Consider the following 17,155-nt stretch of genomic DNA (forward strand, 5'->3'; position numbering starts at 1 on the left):
GGTACGATGCACCCCTTGCACCCACCCCCCTGCCATGGGCCCTGCATAGCTTGGCTGCATGTCACTCTTCCTAAAACGGTCCAGGTGCATTCAGCATAAACTCTTGTTCACGATGTGGAAACACATGAAAATAACATACAAATTTTGGAAGTTGTAGTCTCCCCGTTTCTCAATGATGCAGTAGGGCTTTATTGCTTCCAGATTTTCAGCAATATGTTTATTCACTTGTTCATCCTGAAAGAAAGTGGAACTGCTGTTAAATATGGCCTAATGAGCACAGCTATAGGGAGAAAGAGAGACAGCCCCAGGTGAAAGCCTGAACTGGCCTCAAAGATTTATAGCACAATCCTATGCATGTCTACTCAGAAAGTAAGTCCCATTATGTTCAATGGAACTTACTCTCAGGAAAATGTGTATAGGATTGCAGCCATGGTTTCATACCCTTCTGAGGTCATTATGCAGAGTATTTGCCCACCCCCAGCTTCACACCATTGGTTTCCATGGGTGTTGGCAGAAAAATGCTTAGCCCAAGGATAACAAGACAGATTTAGTGCAACTAGGGAAAATGGAGGAAAGGGGAACTATGGGAAGTGGAAGAGTAGATCTCAGGGCTGTGGAGTGGGGCAGGCTCCTCATGGCTTTTGAAACATCAAGTTGTTTCCTCAGGCAACCAGTGCACAAGTTGCTTTGTGATTATGGCAGGACGACCCTCACCCATTGCATGGAGGGCAAACGAAACTCACCAGTTGAGCAAGGCACACTGGGGCATCCTCGGTTTTGCAGCATTGCTCCAGCAAAGCCTCATACTTCTCATCAACCCATAGCAGAAGCTGTATTGAAAACTCAGGGTGTCTCCTCGCATACTCGTACAGGAACCTGTCATGCAGGAAAGAAGCCACCAATAGAGGTTAGGAATGCTAATACACCTTACAATTGCTGCAAGTGTTCATAGCATATCACATAAAAGGAAGCAATTCCTGTTTGGGTCACTTCCCTAAGGGTTACAGGGAGAGGAAGGCCCTAACTCAGCATCCTCACCTGTCCTTGCAATACTTTTTTGGAATGTTACCTCTCCTGCTTTTCCCTCCAGGGGAAGGCAGTTTGCAATACCCAATTCTAGCCCCAGGGAGCATCAGGGTCCAATTCTATCCAACTTTCTGGTACTAATGCAGCTGTACCAAGGGGGAGTGTGCTGCATTCTGCAGTGGGGGGGGGGGGGAGAGTCACAGAGGCCTCCTCAAGGTAAGGAAATGTTTGTTCCCTTACCTTGGGGCTGCAATGCTGTTGGATTGTCACTGGAAAGTTGGATAGGATTGGGCCCTTAGTCTCCTCTTTTCCTTGTGCTCTCTGTTATCTGCTTCTGCCCCCCTTGCCTTCCAACCACTTGCTATTTTTTTTCTTCATCCTATTCCTCCCACATGGTCTCACATTCATCTCTCTTCTCTCTCGTTCCATCATATTCCTCTCCAAGGAATATTCCTCCTCATATTCCACTCCTCTCTGTTGTTCACCTTCCCAGCTAATCCCCTCTCTCCTGTGCATTGATCTTCTCTCTTGTCTCTGCCCTTGTTTTCCTTCTCTTCTGCCTGCCCTCTCTGACCTCCAGCTGGGATCTTTATCTGCCTTGACTTGAAATCATCCATGTGTGCCTGGGACTATGGCCAAGTCAAATGGATCCTCTGCATGGCAATGTGGTGGGAAGATGGATCATTGTGTCACATTGGGTAAAAGCTGGACTCCAGCCTTGAACTGTCTGCTGGAACATGCTTGAATGGGGGTGGGGGATGCAGAGATTTCTAGCAGGATGTAGCATTCAGATAAGAGGAAGAAAGAAGTTTCTTGGAGAATGGAATGTTAGGGAAGGAATATTTTGGGATTTGGCAACTAACAATCTAATCCTGTCCTTCTCTCCCCCCACTGGTGCAGCCATGCCAAAGAACAGACATGCTGTATCCATTGGGGGAGTGGTGGACCAAGAGGCTTCAGAGGGAAAAGGGGATTTAAATCTCCTTACACCTCCATAAGCACTTCAGTGGGTCTTCTTCAGACCTGCACTAGCGATTTTGCTGACACAAGTCTGCGGAGGGAAAGGAGTTGGTGAGAGTGCAGAAATAAGGGATATGACCCAGCAGGCACCATTGCTGCTGGATTCACCCCTTCCTGCAGCCTCCCTGCTCCCCATTTCTTATCGCCCCTTGCCCTGTTTCACCCTCTCCTGGCCCGTGTTCCAGTCCCCCCACCCCTTCCCACCTCCCCTGCCATCTTGCTTGCATCAGCGGGTAGCCAGGGATCCACTGGTGCATGTGGGCAGGCTCTGGACTTCCCTCAGTGCTCTGACAACGCACTACTCAGCGTGTTGCCGGAGTGTACTTTACTGCCATTTTGCCACCCATGGAACATGAATTCTGCTGGCGGCAAGGTCCAATAGGATTGGGCCGTAAGAGAGCTAGTGAATTTGGGGCTAGGATGGATATTGGATGTGGATCTAAGGTTAGGGAGGAGATAGGATTGTACAGATTTTGTGCAGAGAGCAATTAATATTATAGGTTACATTAGGCAGTTTTAGCAAATTCATGTAGGTACTCTGTTATTCTTTTTTTCTTTTTAAATTAAATATGTCAAATCGTTAATCCTTGTCTGTCTCATACAGGATTTACATTTGAAGAGCTGAAGCCCCAGCACAACATGTGACAGTTTGTTCCCTGTCTCCCAGCCTATCTATTCCCCTGCCCTTCCTTATCACGCCTGCCTGCCCTTCCCCACCTGATCTGACAGAGTTCTCTTTCAACTTTGCTTCAGACAGTCTTCGTGGCTCAGATCCTGACTTGCAATTGACTCCTTCTTAAGGTTGACCTTCATGTAGAGCCAGGGCCAGCCCATCCGTGAGGCCAACTGAAGTGATTGCTTTAATCAGCAGATTAATGGAGGGCCGCTCATCTCTGTCTGCTTGTCTTCATGGCTCCTCCTGCTCTCCATTCCTTGGATTAGAACGAAGAGGAAGGAAGGGGACTGCTGAGCAAGAACACTGGAGAGTGGGAGATATGTCACTGGGTAAGGAGGGCAGCAATTGGCATGCCATCTAGGGTGTCAGGTGGTCCTGGGCCAGCCCTCTGTAGAGTCCCAGTGTTGTATCCAACACCCGTTCCAATCCTTCTGGGAGCAAATGTCAACCCTGAATACACCTTTCTGCCTACAGCATTTTCTGTTCAGTGCTGCTAAGATGGTGGAATTAAGTACATGTTTATATCTTACTTGGCCAGATAAGCCGTACGATTCTCAGAATAATGTTGGCATGATTCTCTGTTATCCATGAATTCTTCGTCTGTTGGAAGCAGTTCTGCACGTGGACTCTCCCTTTCATAGTACGAAAGGCATTCCACCACTTTAGTAGATGTAGTGTCATTGTGCACACAGACGAAGTTTGCGAAGTCTACCTATGAGAGGAGAGGTTTTCAAACCATTGGTTATTTTGAGCCAATAGCTCTTGAGCTGAGTTTCAGGCGACGCTGCAGTTCCTTGGAAGCTGTTTCTTTATATGACAATCAGTGATGGTATAGATCTTCCCAATATGGAAGCTTGCCCCATGCCTCCAATTTCCCCCTGCAATCAGAGCTGATCCAATCTCCCACCTTCCATGTCTGAGGTGACGTTGCTACTCCCCCATGTTGTAGGGTTAACATACACCCGTTACCTTTTCCCACCAAGTAGCCATGGCATATGCTACTATGGACACCACTCTTCCTCTTGTTGCTCTCCCCGTGGCAGAGCCTGGGGAATGGGAGAGGAAGCGGGAAGAGGTAAGTAGCCGCAGCCTACAGTATGTACAAGCATACATTTTCACTCAGTGTATGCATAGTGTGTGTACACAGCATGCACAACCTCATTCTACAGTGGCCAGGACCAATCCAAGACCTCTCTGTGCCTGAGGTGGTGTGCCAAATACACCACCCTCCGTCCCAGTGATGAGCCAGCCTGAGTCCTCCCAACACCTGATTGCAAAAGCTGAGTAGTATGAGAGGAACTGTGGAGAAGAGTGGTGGAACAGACACCTAATGGATCAGTGGCATGTCTCAGTGTACAGTACTTTCTTATGCACACTGTCCTCATTACCACTCTGCAGGGTCTGCCGTGGGGAGAGGAGAGAGGTAGCTGGCATTGGCTGGCACTGTGACACCCTGATAGGTAACACTTTTCCTGTGAATGCAACAATCATAGCTCCCTGGATATGCTCTAGGCCTCTCCTCTCCTACATGTTTCCTCTTCCGATTCATCCTCTTTTCAAATGAGTGCAGGAAGAGGTAAGAGCACACGCTGATGCTGGCAAAAAATGGCACAGCCCTTCTCACCAGCAACGCAATGTGCTATGCTGTCACCGTGTGCATTATGTGCATTACAGACCAGTGGAGCACTTGCTATGGTGCTACAGACCATAGGACATTGTGATGTAAGATGTTGCATGTTATTGGTTCCACTTTCAAAGCACAACCAAGAAATTTGGAACTTTAAAACCCAGAGATAATTTCAGAAAATTTGGGAAGCATCTCTAGAAGAAGCTATAAGGGAAAAAAAAAACGCTTCGATTTCAATAAGAGTGTGTCATTGATTTGATGTAATTTAAAAGAATTAATGTTACCTGTTTTTGGAAACACTGAAATAATGCACCTCGGCAACATTCTTCATGTCCTAGTGTGATAACCTCTGCAAGGGTATCAACAATAATATACTGAGCCTGGGGATGTTTCTGACTCAGTTGAGCAATTTTGCTGGAAAGAAATTCACAGATACCATTATTTTTTAACAACCCAGCCCTCTGCATAGATCTTGAAGTACAGTCAAGGTATAATGATCATGATGAATCCAGCTTTTATGCTTTAGATCAGGGTGTCAAACGTAAGGCCACGGGCCAGATTAGATTGCTTAGATTGTTTGGATTAAAATCCAAGATGGGAATAGTTTTCAGAGTTTTAATGCATTCATCATTTTAAGAAAGCATTTTGGGCCACTGAAATCAGTATTTCCAAGCTGGGAAATGAGAGTTTTGGTGACATCGCTAACCAAAAGGGTAGTGGCGTCACTACGGGGTGCAGGGGGTGTGTACTGCACTGGGTGACACCCTCGGGGGGGGTGACACCACTACTGGCCAAATTGTGAAAATCATGGTATTTTCAAATTATGTTGAAATACCTATATTCTATCAAATGTTATCACCAGATAATCAGAAAAGGAAAACACAACTGCCTTATGTAACAAAAAAGGTTTTTCTTAACTCAAAGCAGACCAATGAGAATGATTGTTCTGAGAACCAATGAGGTGTTATTATGACACAGCAGGGAACCCATAAAGTGTTAGTATGAGTCAGCTCTCATTTCCATGCATCAGAGCTAATTCTAGAACACTAATTCAGTTGTGTAAGTGTCATCAAGTGGGCCATTGGTTTTTTGTTGGTTACTGATTTGTTGGGAGATCTGCACAGTGATATCGTTAAACAAATTAATAAAGTTAGTGGAGGCGACACCAGCACTAGTGATGCCATTGCATTTACATCGTGCATATGATATAATTTATTGTGATTACTATTACAGTATGTTGTAATTTATATTACAATATACTGTATATATTGCATATTGTAATTTATTCTGTACGGCCTGGTATGGGAGGAGGTCCATCATGGGGATAACAGAATGAGCTCTCACACTGGGTGATGCAAACCCTAACAATGCATCTGACAAAGGGCAACAAAAAGTGCTAGGGCTAGGAGAGTCATTCAATATCAACCACTCCAGCAGCTCTGTAGACTGATGCATCAATCACCACTTTGAATGCCTCCAGGACAAAGACAGCCTTGCCACATTTATCCCTAGTAGTATCGAAATTGGATGACTGCAGTGCCATGAGGTAGGCTGAGGCACAAGCCATTTAGCAACAGGGGCACCCACCTCCGTCTTCCTATTCGTCTCCAATTTTCCTCCTCTTCCCACTCTCTAGAATGGAAAGGGAAAGGAGAAATGGAGAAGAAGAGGAAGTGTGAAGGAGCGGCGTAGTGGGATAGAGTGCTCCACCCCACCAGTTTCACCTCTTCCACTTTTTAAAATCTGCTTCATTCTCCCTCTTCTAATCCAACCACTGGGAGGAGTAGAGGCTGGCAGAGGTAAGGGAGGTAAAGAAGTTCAGCATTTAGCATTCCATTGATAGCACTAGGTGGTGTTGAGATGATCACATTCCTTAAAGCCTGGGTGAAGGGACACTTTCCTGATTTCAAGTTGCAATGACTATTGTTTGCAGTTCAATGAGCCCCTCTGATGGAAAGGGGGAGGGGAGAGCTTGTGCATGAATTGTGCACTCATACTGAGTGAGTGAAAGAGGTTATAAAGTCAGGGTGGTGTAGTGGTTTGGGTGGTGGACTTAAAGCCCTATCCAATTTTCCAGTGTCAGTGCAACCATGCCAATGAGGCATGTACTGCATCCTGTGGTGGGGAGGCAGTCACAGAGGCCTCCTCAATGTGTGGGAACATTTATTCCCTTACCTTGGGACTGCATTGCGGCTGCACCAGTGCTGGAAAGTTGGGTAGGATTGGACCTTTAGGCCTGGAAGATCCAGGTTCAAATCCCCCCTCAGCCATGAAGCTTCCTGGGTGACCTTGGGCTAGTCACTTTCTCTCAGCCTCACCTACCTCACAGGCTTGTGGTGATGACCAAAGGAGGGGAGCAGCCGTGTACAATGCCCTGAGCTCTTTGGAGGAAGGGCGGGATAAAAATGTGAAAAATAAATACAGCTCGTCATATTATTTATAGATGCTGTATTGGTGGTGGACACTTTGAACATGTTTTAAAAGTACTGCTATTAACAGAGAGTCTTCTACTACCCTGTGTTGGGAACCGTCTTTCATATTTTAAATCAAGGGCAAACACAATTTCAACTTTAGGAATCTTGGAACTTTAACAACAACTGTGTAGGAGAGAGAATTTAAGCAGGTGCAGCTTGTCACCTGTTTTAAAGATGTTTAAAACACCCCTATTTTAAATGGAAGGGAAGGATGCAAGTGCGTTTCTGAAAAGAGTGCCTCTAGCTCTTATGAACGCCCCATGTATGTGGGTGTACGCGCAGCCAAACTTACAAATCTTTAAACTCTTTTCGTCCGTTCTTCTTCAGGATTAAGCAGTTGTATTGCTGCAAAAAATTGTGTTCCTCAAACTTCTTAGTTACAGCTGCATCCTGTTGACAACAAGAAAGAGGAAAACAGAAAGTGGTTAGAAAGAGGAGTGCCTACTCTTTGCCGTTCACTACTCGGAATTACTCCTACAGTGAGTGGGAGGGGCCACTTACACTGCACATTGGGGTGCCTGCAGTACTTACCATACCCCCCTGTAGCTACGCCACAGTTAAAGAGCAAAATGAATGCTATGCTCCTAAATCAATTCAGCACTGAAAACAAAGCAGTCACCTGTAATACGTTTCCCACTTTAAAAAAAAACACTACTCAGAATATACTCAGGAGGCTTCCGAGGGTTATCCAGTCCTTTGCAACCCTACTCAGAAGTAGTCCCACTGTAGCCAGTCATTCAGTGAGAATTCTTTCTCTCTTTCCATGTGGTTGGCAAGTGTGAACTCCCTCCCTCCCCCCCCATCTCTGCCTCCTTCTTCTCCCTGGTCTTCTCCAGACAATCATAAGGCAAGAACCACCCCTTGGCTCCTCTTCCTGTTCTCCCTCAGTCAATGAAAATATCAGAATGTCCATCCTTTGTTCAATGATTATCTGTTCCTTCCTTCCTATCAGAGACGGGAACAGAGATCCCAATCCTACCTACTCCCTCCTGCTCACATTCTTTCCTGCCTCCTGGCTGGAACTTCCCTGCTGCTAGCCTATTGGAATGCTGGCCCCCATGAGGTTTTCCATGCTGCAAAAACAGTAAGCAAGCATCCGGAGACACAGATAAACTCAAGTCAGCACGCTTGGCGATGAGTGCTGAGTTGGGGGCCCTGACTCAGTCTTTTTCAGAGTCTTCCACATGTGTGACTCACGAGTCGCTGAGTCACCCAAAATTACACATTTTCATGACTTGAGTCCAAGTCACCTGACTTGAGTTCCCAACCCTAGATCTTATGTATGCTTACCAAAGCGTGAGCACCACTGAATCCAGTGGAACTAACTTTTGAGTAAACACTGTTAGGCATTTTGAGGTGTTTGTTTCCAGTGGGTAAGATACGAGGATTAGAGCCTAAGGCCCACTGCACTGACCTAAGGGCAATGCAACTCCAAGGTAAGGGAACAAACATTACCTTACCTTGAGGAGGCCTCCATGACTGCCCCCCCCCAACTGCAGAATGCAGCATATGCCCCACTGGCACAGTTATGCCAGTGCTGGAAAATTGGTTAGGATTGCGTCCTAAGTAATACTGAGCACAATGGGCTTAATTCTGAGTAAAATAAACAAACACCATTTCCAAACAACTCTAGCCATTAGTTAGATTGCATTTCAATGTGTGCTGTGAACTGTGGGCTACATGCATCATCAGCAAATCAATCCTGAGTAGACCCATTGAAATGGATGGCAAATGCGTTTGTGCTGTTGGTTTTTAAAGATGTTTAGTCATGACTGTCTCAGAGTACAACTGCCTGTCTTCATACACAGAGGACAGCTGTAATCTTATGCTCCTGTCCCAGGGAGGAAGTTCCACCAAACTTAGTGGGGCTTAATTCTGAGTAGACATGCATACAGCTGAGCTGGAATTGTAGGTTAAAACTGTTCCATACCTAAGGACATAATTGGGATTATAGTAAAAAATACCTTTTCATGGAAGCAGGAGCTCTTGTCAGCATCCTGGCAGCAATTTGGTATCACCTTCTGAAATTCATGTATTGCAATAAGGATTGTGGGTATCGATGTGTCAGGGTATCTTCTGGCAGTCTCATAGATGTACCTGTGACAAAACAGGTACTTTGCATTAAAGTGGATTATATCATCATTGTTACTAAGATACATATAGCAAAGGATCCGGTGCTGAGTCTTTATACTCTTGATGGGCAGCCCCACTTTGCCTCTCTTATGAATCACCATGGGAGTTTGGTGCAAGAAGCCACCCCACCATCAGTTTGTTCCACTTGATTTCTTCCAATATAGAGATATTTTGGGATGACACAGAGGAAGCTACAGAGTAGCAGCAAAACTGAATCCTTGTTGAAACACATCACTTTCTATCTTACTATCGCTAGTGCTTGCACAGTTGCTCTGTGGTAGGATACTCCTAGAGTTGCTCAGCCTAAGCTTAGCAGAAACCGGGTGTTTTGCCAGATCCCGAGACCAAACTTTGCTTAGAGAATCTATGCCCACTTTAAGCTAGTTAGCTCCCCTGTGTTCCTCAACAATGGCCCTAGTTCTACTGTCCTGCAGCATTGCTGGATCCCATCACCAGGGAAGCTCGCCTGTTCAACCTGCAGAGGTCCTCCTTCCTCCCCTCTCCGGCTGCAGCTTCTCCAGCTACTACTGCAACACTTTAGTCCTCAGCAGGTCTTGGGCATAGCAACCACATGCCAATCACCAGTGTCTCCAGCAGTCTCCAATGTCCATTCACCCATCTGTCCTTTAGTCAGTTAGTCCATCAGCAGTTCCAGTAGTCCATTAGTTCCCCAGTCCATTAATCCTTCAGTTCAGTTCCTCCAAGTTTTCCTCCACCTACTACCCACACCCCTTTCCTTCCCGCAGGTGCTACTTTTATCCCTGAGGGCCCGATTGCCTTCAAGTGGCTGCAGCTGTGCAGCACACTCTCTGTAATCTATGGCCCTGCTGTTAACCCCGTGCTTGCCTGCCAGAGCAAAGGGCCACTGTCGACAGCACACCCTATCACCTCAAGGGATCTTGCACATTTCCATTACACCGGGGTGCTACTATTTCACAGATTCTGCCATGCTGCATCTGCCATGCAGCTGTCCATAGCTGTCAATACAGGCATGCGTCACTTAACAACCTTCCACTTAACAACAGGATGCATATACAATGGTGGTTAAAGCACAACAAAGATGCTCTTAATGAGGTCAGGTCTCCCATGGCCTGTAGCAGAGTGTCTGTTTACACAACTAAGGCACTAGGTTGGGCTGACTGTTCACTTAATGACCTAATCGCATAAGGGATGGGAGAACGTATCCCCTTCCTTAAGTGATGCACACCTGTATATAAAACTGATGCGTGGTCATAGCCAGTATTTGACCATTATCTGCAATAGACAGTAGCAGATATTATAGTAACTTCATTCAACCCCAGAGAACTAGCTCTTTGTGGTCATTGCCATTGAATCTTTTGACTTACTGAGCTATAATGACATTTCGGGATGGTCTGCAGAGGTCCTCAACATCTGGTTCTTGATACGTAGGAATGTACCCTGGTGTTGCATTTTTATGTGCTATAAAGCAGTAATCTCTCTCTGGATCAGCCTTAGCACAGCACTCCGTTAGTCTGTATTTGGCAACAAAATCTTGTGCGTGGCAAAGTTCATTCAGGAAGCTGGCATGCTAAGGACAGAAGAAAGTGGGGTATTTACACAAAGAAAAATAATCTTTTATAATGAATGTCTACAGTGTTTATTGGTGTCCATTTTTGCTCCCATAGCTTTTCTACATAGTTCTGAAGAGTCTAAAGCAGCTCAGAATCTTCTTGTGCAAGCCTTGCCTCTAAAATCTTTGGTTAAGGTCCCACTCCTATCTCCTGCCAAGGTGATCCTACTACCAAAGTCTTACCAGTGAATCTGTACATCTTGGGTCTGGTAGTCCATAGGTAGTACAATTTGTTGACCGTGCCACAACACCATTCACCAGTTTTTCCACTTCTTCAAACGTGGCTAGCTGCACATACTGAGAAAACCAGGCTAAGGCACTGAAAAAAATAGTTTATAAGCAATTAAGAGGATTATTCTATTTTGGCTAGACGTGAGGAAGAATTTCCTAACTGTAGGAGTGTTCTGGCACTGGAACAGTCTACCTCACACAGTAGTGGGCTCTCCCTTGCTGGACGTTTTCAAGCAGAGATTGGATGATCACCTATCAGGCATGCTGTAGTAGTTGTCTCTGCACTGAGCAGAGGGTTGGTCTTCCTCAGAGGTCTCCATTCACTGGCCTGTGGGCCACATCTGGCCTTCAACACTATGTTAAGACATATGATGTAGCCCTGGGGCCAAAAAGTTTGGAGACCCCAGGTCTACATGATATTCAATTTACCTCGCAACTCTAATGGTCGATGATCCCACTTACATGAATGGTTGGCAACCTTCAGTCTCGAAAGACTATGGTATAAGCCTACAGCACCTGGTATTCCCATTAAGTCTCCCATCCATAAGCTTACAGCACCTGGTATTCTCAGGCAGTCTCCCATCCAAGTACTAACCAGGCCTGACCCTGCTTAGCTTCTGAGATCAGGCATATGCAAGGTAACAGTTGTTTACATGAATAAGCTATATGTTACTGGACAATTACATTTTTATGGATGATGTCAGAGTCAAGGGAGGGGCTGTCAACAATAGTATACTGATCCAGGGCAGTAATTCCTAGTGGTTAGCATGCTCACTCACCTCTTTTATGGGTACACAACTGAATTAGGGAAAGCCTTGATAGAATGAATTTGCTGCCACCAACCAAAGGGATCGGGCTATCCAGAGGGGCTCCTTAGGCAGAACCCTGCCCCCTTCTAGAGAAATACTGAACCTCAGGGGTTCCTATTAAAAACATTCTCACAGTAGCATCTGCAGAGTGAAAAGATGTGACAATCTACTGTACTACTCATACCAGGAACCAGGCAGACTCCGAGGTTAAAATGTAAAAGGTTTATTAAAAGTCTAATAAAAAGAAAAATGGGGATAAAAGAACCAGCAAGGAAGGCAAATAGAGAAAAGATCAGTTTGGCAAATTATTTAAAACAACAGAGAGATACAACAATACTGGCCAGCAGCAGATGGTGGTAAGGCACTTTGGGAGCTTGCATGTATTCTTTATCTCCCAGGAACTTTAAACACATTGTAAATATCTGGAACTACAAACAGCCAAACGTAAGGTAAATCTGGGTAGTTCCCTAACTAAATGCTTCACTGCCTTAATTTACCTGGGCCACCAGCCTCTCCTCACAAAGTGGGAGATTTACCCTGCCCTGCCCTGCCCCCCGGGGCAAAAGTCTGAGATGCCGCCACCCCCCCACGTGATGCCACCCCTCTACATGCGAAGCTGCCCCCTACCTTTCCAGCATGTGACGGAGCCTCACGCTGACTGGGGAGTGTTCTAATGCAGCTGTAAACTGAACATCCAGAAAGCCTCAATGAGGCTTCCCGCGCAGTCCTAGAGGTGCGCAGACTTAGCACCTAGGGCATTTTCCCCATTTGACCAGTGCTAAGTCTGCTGCTGCCCTCACATCCCCCATGAGTGGCTGGTGGGCTGTCTGACATGGAGCTCCCTGATGGAGTTTTGGAAGTTGGAGAGAGAGAGAGAGAGAGAGAGAGAGAGAGAGAGAGAGAAGAGAGTTTCCATCTGGGACGTTTTCTCAATTGAGGGGAATGACATCAATTCCTGTCTCCCTGATTGGAGGAGTGCCAGCTGCCTGATCACTCATTCTACTCCCTTTGAACTAGAGAGACTGGTTGGCTAAGCAGTTTCTGTGAATTTTCATCCCACCCTCCCCCAGGGCTGACTGGCAGTGGGCTCCCAACAAAGAGGTCTCTGTAATGTTCCTCCTAGCATCTGGGAAGTTAACTGGTTAAAGCACAGAAAAAATTAGACAGAAAAAACACAGAAAGAAACAGGGAAAAAATAAGCAGGTTGAGCCTCATTATTCGTGTGGGTTCTATTCCTAGCACTCACGTGAATGGCACAAAACGCACTATAGCAAATCAATTTAAAAAACATAGTTTCTTTGCTCCAGTGATTTAAAAACAGCCTTGCTGACCTTTGTGATGTTAAGATAGAGTCATTAAGAAGACAATCATCAATCAGTCCTCCTCCAAGCACTTAGAAAGGCGCTTCACTCAGTCCCTCCCTTCACCATTGCAAAGTGATCACCTTTCTTTCACATGCTCAGGGGGAAGGGAGGAGTCTGCTGGAAAGAGAAAGATTGATGAATTGTCAGCCAGCTGCCCTCTCTCTCTCTCTCTCTCTCTCTCTCTCTCTCTCTCTCTCTCTCATATTGAGGCTATTATTAAAGGACTGCTCAGTTTTGATTTTAAAGGGGTGCATTTTCCCCCTTCTCCAGGGATCAGCACATTCCTTCTCATTTGCAGGGGCCATTCGTGTTGAGTCAAATCCGTGTATAAAAAATCCGTGTATAACAAGGCCGGAACTGTACAGCGATTCATCACAGATGGCAGCAGAGCAGCCGGCGTGGGATATGAGCCTAATGGATCTTGAGACTATGTGGATTTGCTATTTTTTAAAAAAAGGCAGAGATGACTATGAAATGTGACAGCCCACTGTAAGAATGCACACACCTGTTCAAATTAGATTTCACAATGATGCTTTATCTATGACATTACAGTCAGCAGATCTTTTTCATTTGTCAAGTCTCACTGTCGTATTGCTTATTGACTTTCCTGTGCTTTATAACATTTGGGATCCCCCTTTATGTTGCTTCTTGGTGCATCTACATACAAGTTCACCACTTTCTCAAAACAAATCTATTGCCTTGTTCTTAGAAAAAAATCAGGCCAATGGAAGTCTTCTATAACTACCACTAACAACAACGATGTTCATTTCAAGCAAAACTCTCCAGCGAGACTTACAGAGAGTCAAATTCCGTAAGCGGTGACGTTGCAAAGCGGCTGGCGGTGGCTTCTACTCCTGTAAAGAAGACAATCATCAGTCAGTTGCTGCTTTCCCATCATATTTTTTATCTCTAGAAAAAGTCCTGAGTGACTTAAAAAGGAAAGCATAGAATCCTAGAATTGGAAGGGACCTAAAAGGTCATCTAGTCCAACCCCCTGTCTATCGCAGGAAATCCTCCTAGAGCATGTCCAGCAGGGGCTTAACAAGCCTCTGCTTGAAGATCTCTAGTGAGGGAGAGTTCACCAACTCCCTCAGCAATCTGTTCCACTGCCGAACTGCCTCTATGGTCAGGAATCTTTTCCTGACGTCCAATGGGAATCTCTTCTCTTGCAGCTTGTACCCATTGGAACTAGTTCTACTTTAGAGGCTGTTGAGAACAGATTAGCCCCTTCTTGCATACGACAGCCCTTCAGATGTTTGAAAAGTACTATCATATCCCCTCACAGCCTTCTCTTCTCCAGGCTGAACATACCAAGTTCCTTCAACCTCCCTCAATGGAGAAATGAGTATTTTCACAATCTAGGGATATTTATGTCAGTAACTATCAGTCAAGATATACAGAAATCCAAAGGAACAACATCAACATTATTACATGCTTATTTGGGACTATTTCTATTTGGGACCTTTGAAAAAAAGGAACCTTGTATGAAGAAATTTGGTTCCTCATGACCATGTTTCTGCATAGCGCCATGGCAAATTTTTACTTGTATATGTTTTAGTTCTAAATGTGAAGAAAGACAGAAGGGCTGGACACTACTTTCCTCATGTTCTCCATTATGAGGAACACTCTCCTTGCTGGCTGTCAAGAGGCTGGCCAGTTAGAGCGAGATGAGTGTCCTGCAAAACATCCAGTGGTGGTGTGCAGAGCATGCTGGCTCAGGGTGGCCAGATGTCCTAACTGCAAAAGAGGACAAGGCACCCCAAAATGTAAGACATCCAAGGTAAGGTGGGGAGAGGGAGCGAAACAGGAGAGAGACAGGACTGGCAGAACTCTGCTCCGCTGGATTCAGACTGCCGTATCGGGCCTCCCAGCCCAACATGGGATCACTTTACTCTGTACTGACTAAATAGTCAGCGCATAGTCGAGTAACCCCATTGCAGGGCCTGCTTCCTTCCTCCGAAGAGACACCAGAAGCTGCCCGATGTGCAGTGGATGCAGCAGTAGCCATTTTGGCACCGCTGCTCCCCTGGGCTGTTGTATAATGCCATTGTAAAAATCGATGGTCAGGCCATGCCTGGAGTATTGCATCCAGTTCTGGTCTCCACATCTCAAAAAGGACATAGTGGAAAAATGGAAAAGGTGCAGAAGAAACCAACCAAAATGATTACTGAGTTGAGGCACTGGCTTATGAGGAAAGGATACAGCGTTTGGGGCTTTTCAGTCAGACATACAAAATTATGCAGGGAATGAATAGAGTGGATAGAGAGATGCTCTTTCCCCTCTCACATAGCACCAGAACGAGAGGACATCCACTGTATTGGGAGAGTTAGGACAGACAAAAGAAAATATTACTTTACCCAGCATGTAATTAGACTGTGGAATTCTTTGCCACAGCAAGTAATAATGGCATCTTGTCTAGATGCCTTTAAGAGGGGACTGGACAAATTTCTGGAGGAAAAGTTCATCATAGGTTACAAGTCATGGTAGGTATGTGCAAGCTCCTGGTTTTAGAAGTAGGCTACTTCTGATTGCCAGATTCAGGGGACGGCGCCAGGATGCAGGCCGTGTCTGTTGTCTTGTGCACTCCCTGAAGCATTTGGTGGGCCACTGTGAAGTACTAGGAAGCTGGACTAGATGACCCTTTGGCCTGATCCAGCGGGGTTCTTCTTATGTTCTTATGGGTTCTGGGCAGCATAGGATTGGGCTGCCAATCTTTATTTTAAAGCAGCATTGGAAAAATTTGAGCAACAGATATTGACTAGTTAATGGCAGCTTCATGCAGATCAGTGAGAAGTATGAATTACTGCAATGAAACGTTTTCTTACCTGCATCGCGGATTTTTCTGGACAGGGATTTGGATTCAGCAAAGCTTAGCAAGAAAAGGCAGGAAATAAATGTTGCCCACTTCATCATTCCAAAAGGTTCAGCGGTTGGAATATGCCAAGTAGACAGTAGAAAGGGCAAACATGGGACTTTTATACTATAGAGGGCATGCACAGAATTAAGAACCCACTGTTGCATCTATGGGAAGGACCTGGTGTTCCAGCTAATGATTACATGGATAAAATATTTGTCCTTTATGTTTGTTGATGAAAAACCTTGCCCTGAATCAGGACAAACAGCTGAATCAGGACAAGCAAGGAATTTAAGCAAACTGTTTGCTATTCTTTCTCAACATCTAACAAAAGTTCCCAATCACTCACCCTCAACACAATAGGTTCCCTGCTCTATAATAGGTTCACAAGGTGATAAAATCATTTTATATTTTTGTTTTTATTTCGGTATTTCTATACTGCCTTTTTCATCATCAGATTTCTCATCCAATATTACTAAAGATGGTTTACAAAGGCAGGCTCTCCTAGCATTCCAGTCTGGCCTCTCACCATGGCACGCCAATGACTCCACTTTCACACCAAGACTCAAAACAGCTGGTCAGTGACTTCTAGTCAGAGTCGTTGCTAGAGGGGGGGCGGTGCACTAAGTTTTGCAAAGAGCCTCCCTGCAGTGTGCAAGTGGCTCCTCCCCCTCCCCTCAGGAGCCATTCACTTCCGTTTCCCTCACCCCCACATGGCTCCAAAGGGGAGGGGAGGAGCTACTTGCACGCTGCAGGGAGGCTCTCTACAAAACTTAGTGCACTGCCCCCCTAGCAACGCCTCTGCTTCTAGTCACAAATCAAGCTGTTCCCACTTATCCTCAGGCAAGTTTTAGGCAGCTCAACCTCAGGACCACACCTTCTGCAATGCATTTCATGCTGGACTTTCTGTGGCAAAATAAGGCTATAGGTCAGTGTTTCTCAACCAGTAGTACAGGTACCACCAGTGGTACTTGAGGTGATGTCTGGTGGTATTCGTGGGACCCATGGACACCTGCCACCCAGCCTCAAGACCAGCAATATAATGCAACCAATATTGGTAGGAGGCTTGGCTTGGAGGGCAGAGCTCCAATGCATTCCATCTACCCTGAACCCAGCCATCCACCCTGAGCCTCTTACTGGTGTTTTTCACACCACATCTGGTTTCCCAATCCAAACGTAACTAGTGATGACATCATCATCAATAGGTGGACCATGCAAAGTGGTACAGCAGGGGATAAACTCAGAGAAATGCTGCTATTGGTTAGTCACTTAATTTATTTAGCGTATGGCATATAATACATGGACATATATCAATTAGACTGGATCAAATGTCAGTGTCCAGTTCGTCCA

General features: G+C 45.6%; 1 protein-coding gene across 1 annotated transcript; it reads right to left on the reverse strand.

Annotated features, from left to right (window-relative positions):
- Positions 1–90: 90 nt before the first annotated feature.
- Positions 91–15,861, reverse strand: LOC136652390 (albumin-like). The gene is made up of 10 exons (XM_066629327.1): positions 15,777–15,861; positions 13,748–13,805; positions 10,731–10,866; positions 10,303–10,505; positions 8,788–8,920; positions 7,116–7,213; positions 4,634–4,763; positions 3,253–3,434; positions 744–876; positions 91–234 (listed from the first exon to the last, which is right to left on the reverse strand). Exons 1-10 carry the CDS (start codon positions 15,859–15,861, stop codon positions 91–93), a joined length of 1,302 nt encoding a protein of 433 aa, XP_066485424.1.
- Between the last annotated feature and the right edge of the window lie 1,294 nt (positions 15,862–17,155).

This window comes from Tiliqua scincoides, chromosome 5, assembly GCF_035046505.1.
Source record: "Tiliqua scincoides isolate rTilSci1 chromosome 5, rTilSci1.hap2, whole genome shotgun sequence".
NCBI classification, from domain to species: domain Eukaryota; kingdom Metazoa; phylum Chordata; class Lepidosauria; order Squamata; family Scincidae; genus Tiliqua; species Tiliqua scincoides.

Coding starts and splice junctions, on each gene's coding strand:
- LOC136652390 (XM_066629327.1), bottom strand. CDS start 15,861: ATGAAGTGGGCAACATTTATTTCCTGCCTTTTCTTGCTAAGCTTTGCT. Junction 13,806..15,776: donor CAGAAAAATCCGCGATGCAG/GTAAGAAAACGT, acceptor TCTTCTTTACAG/GAGTAGAAGCCACCGCCAGC. Junction 8,921..10,302: donor CGAAATGTCATTATAGCTCA/GTAAGTCAAAAG, acceptor GTTTTGTCACAG/GTACATCTATGAGACTGCCA.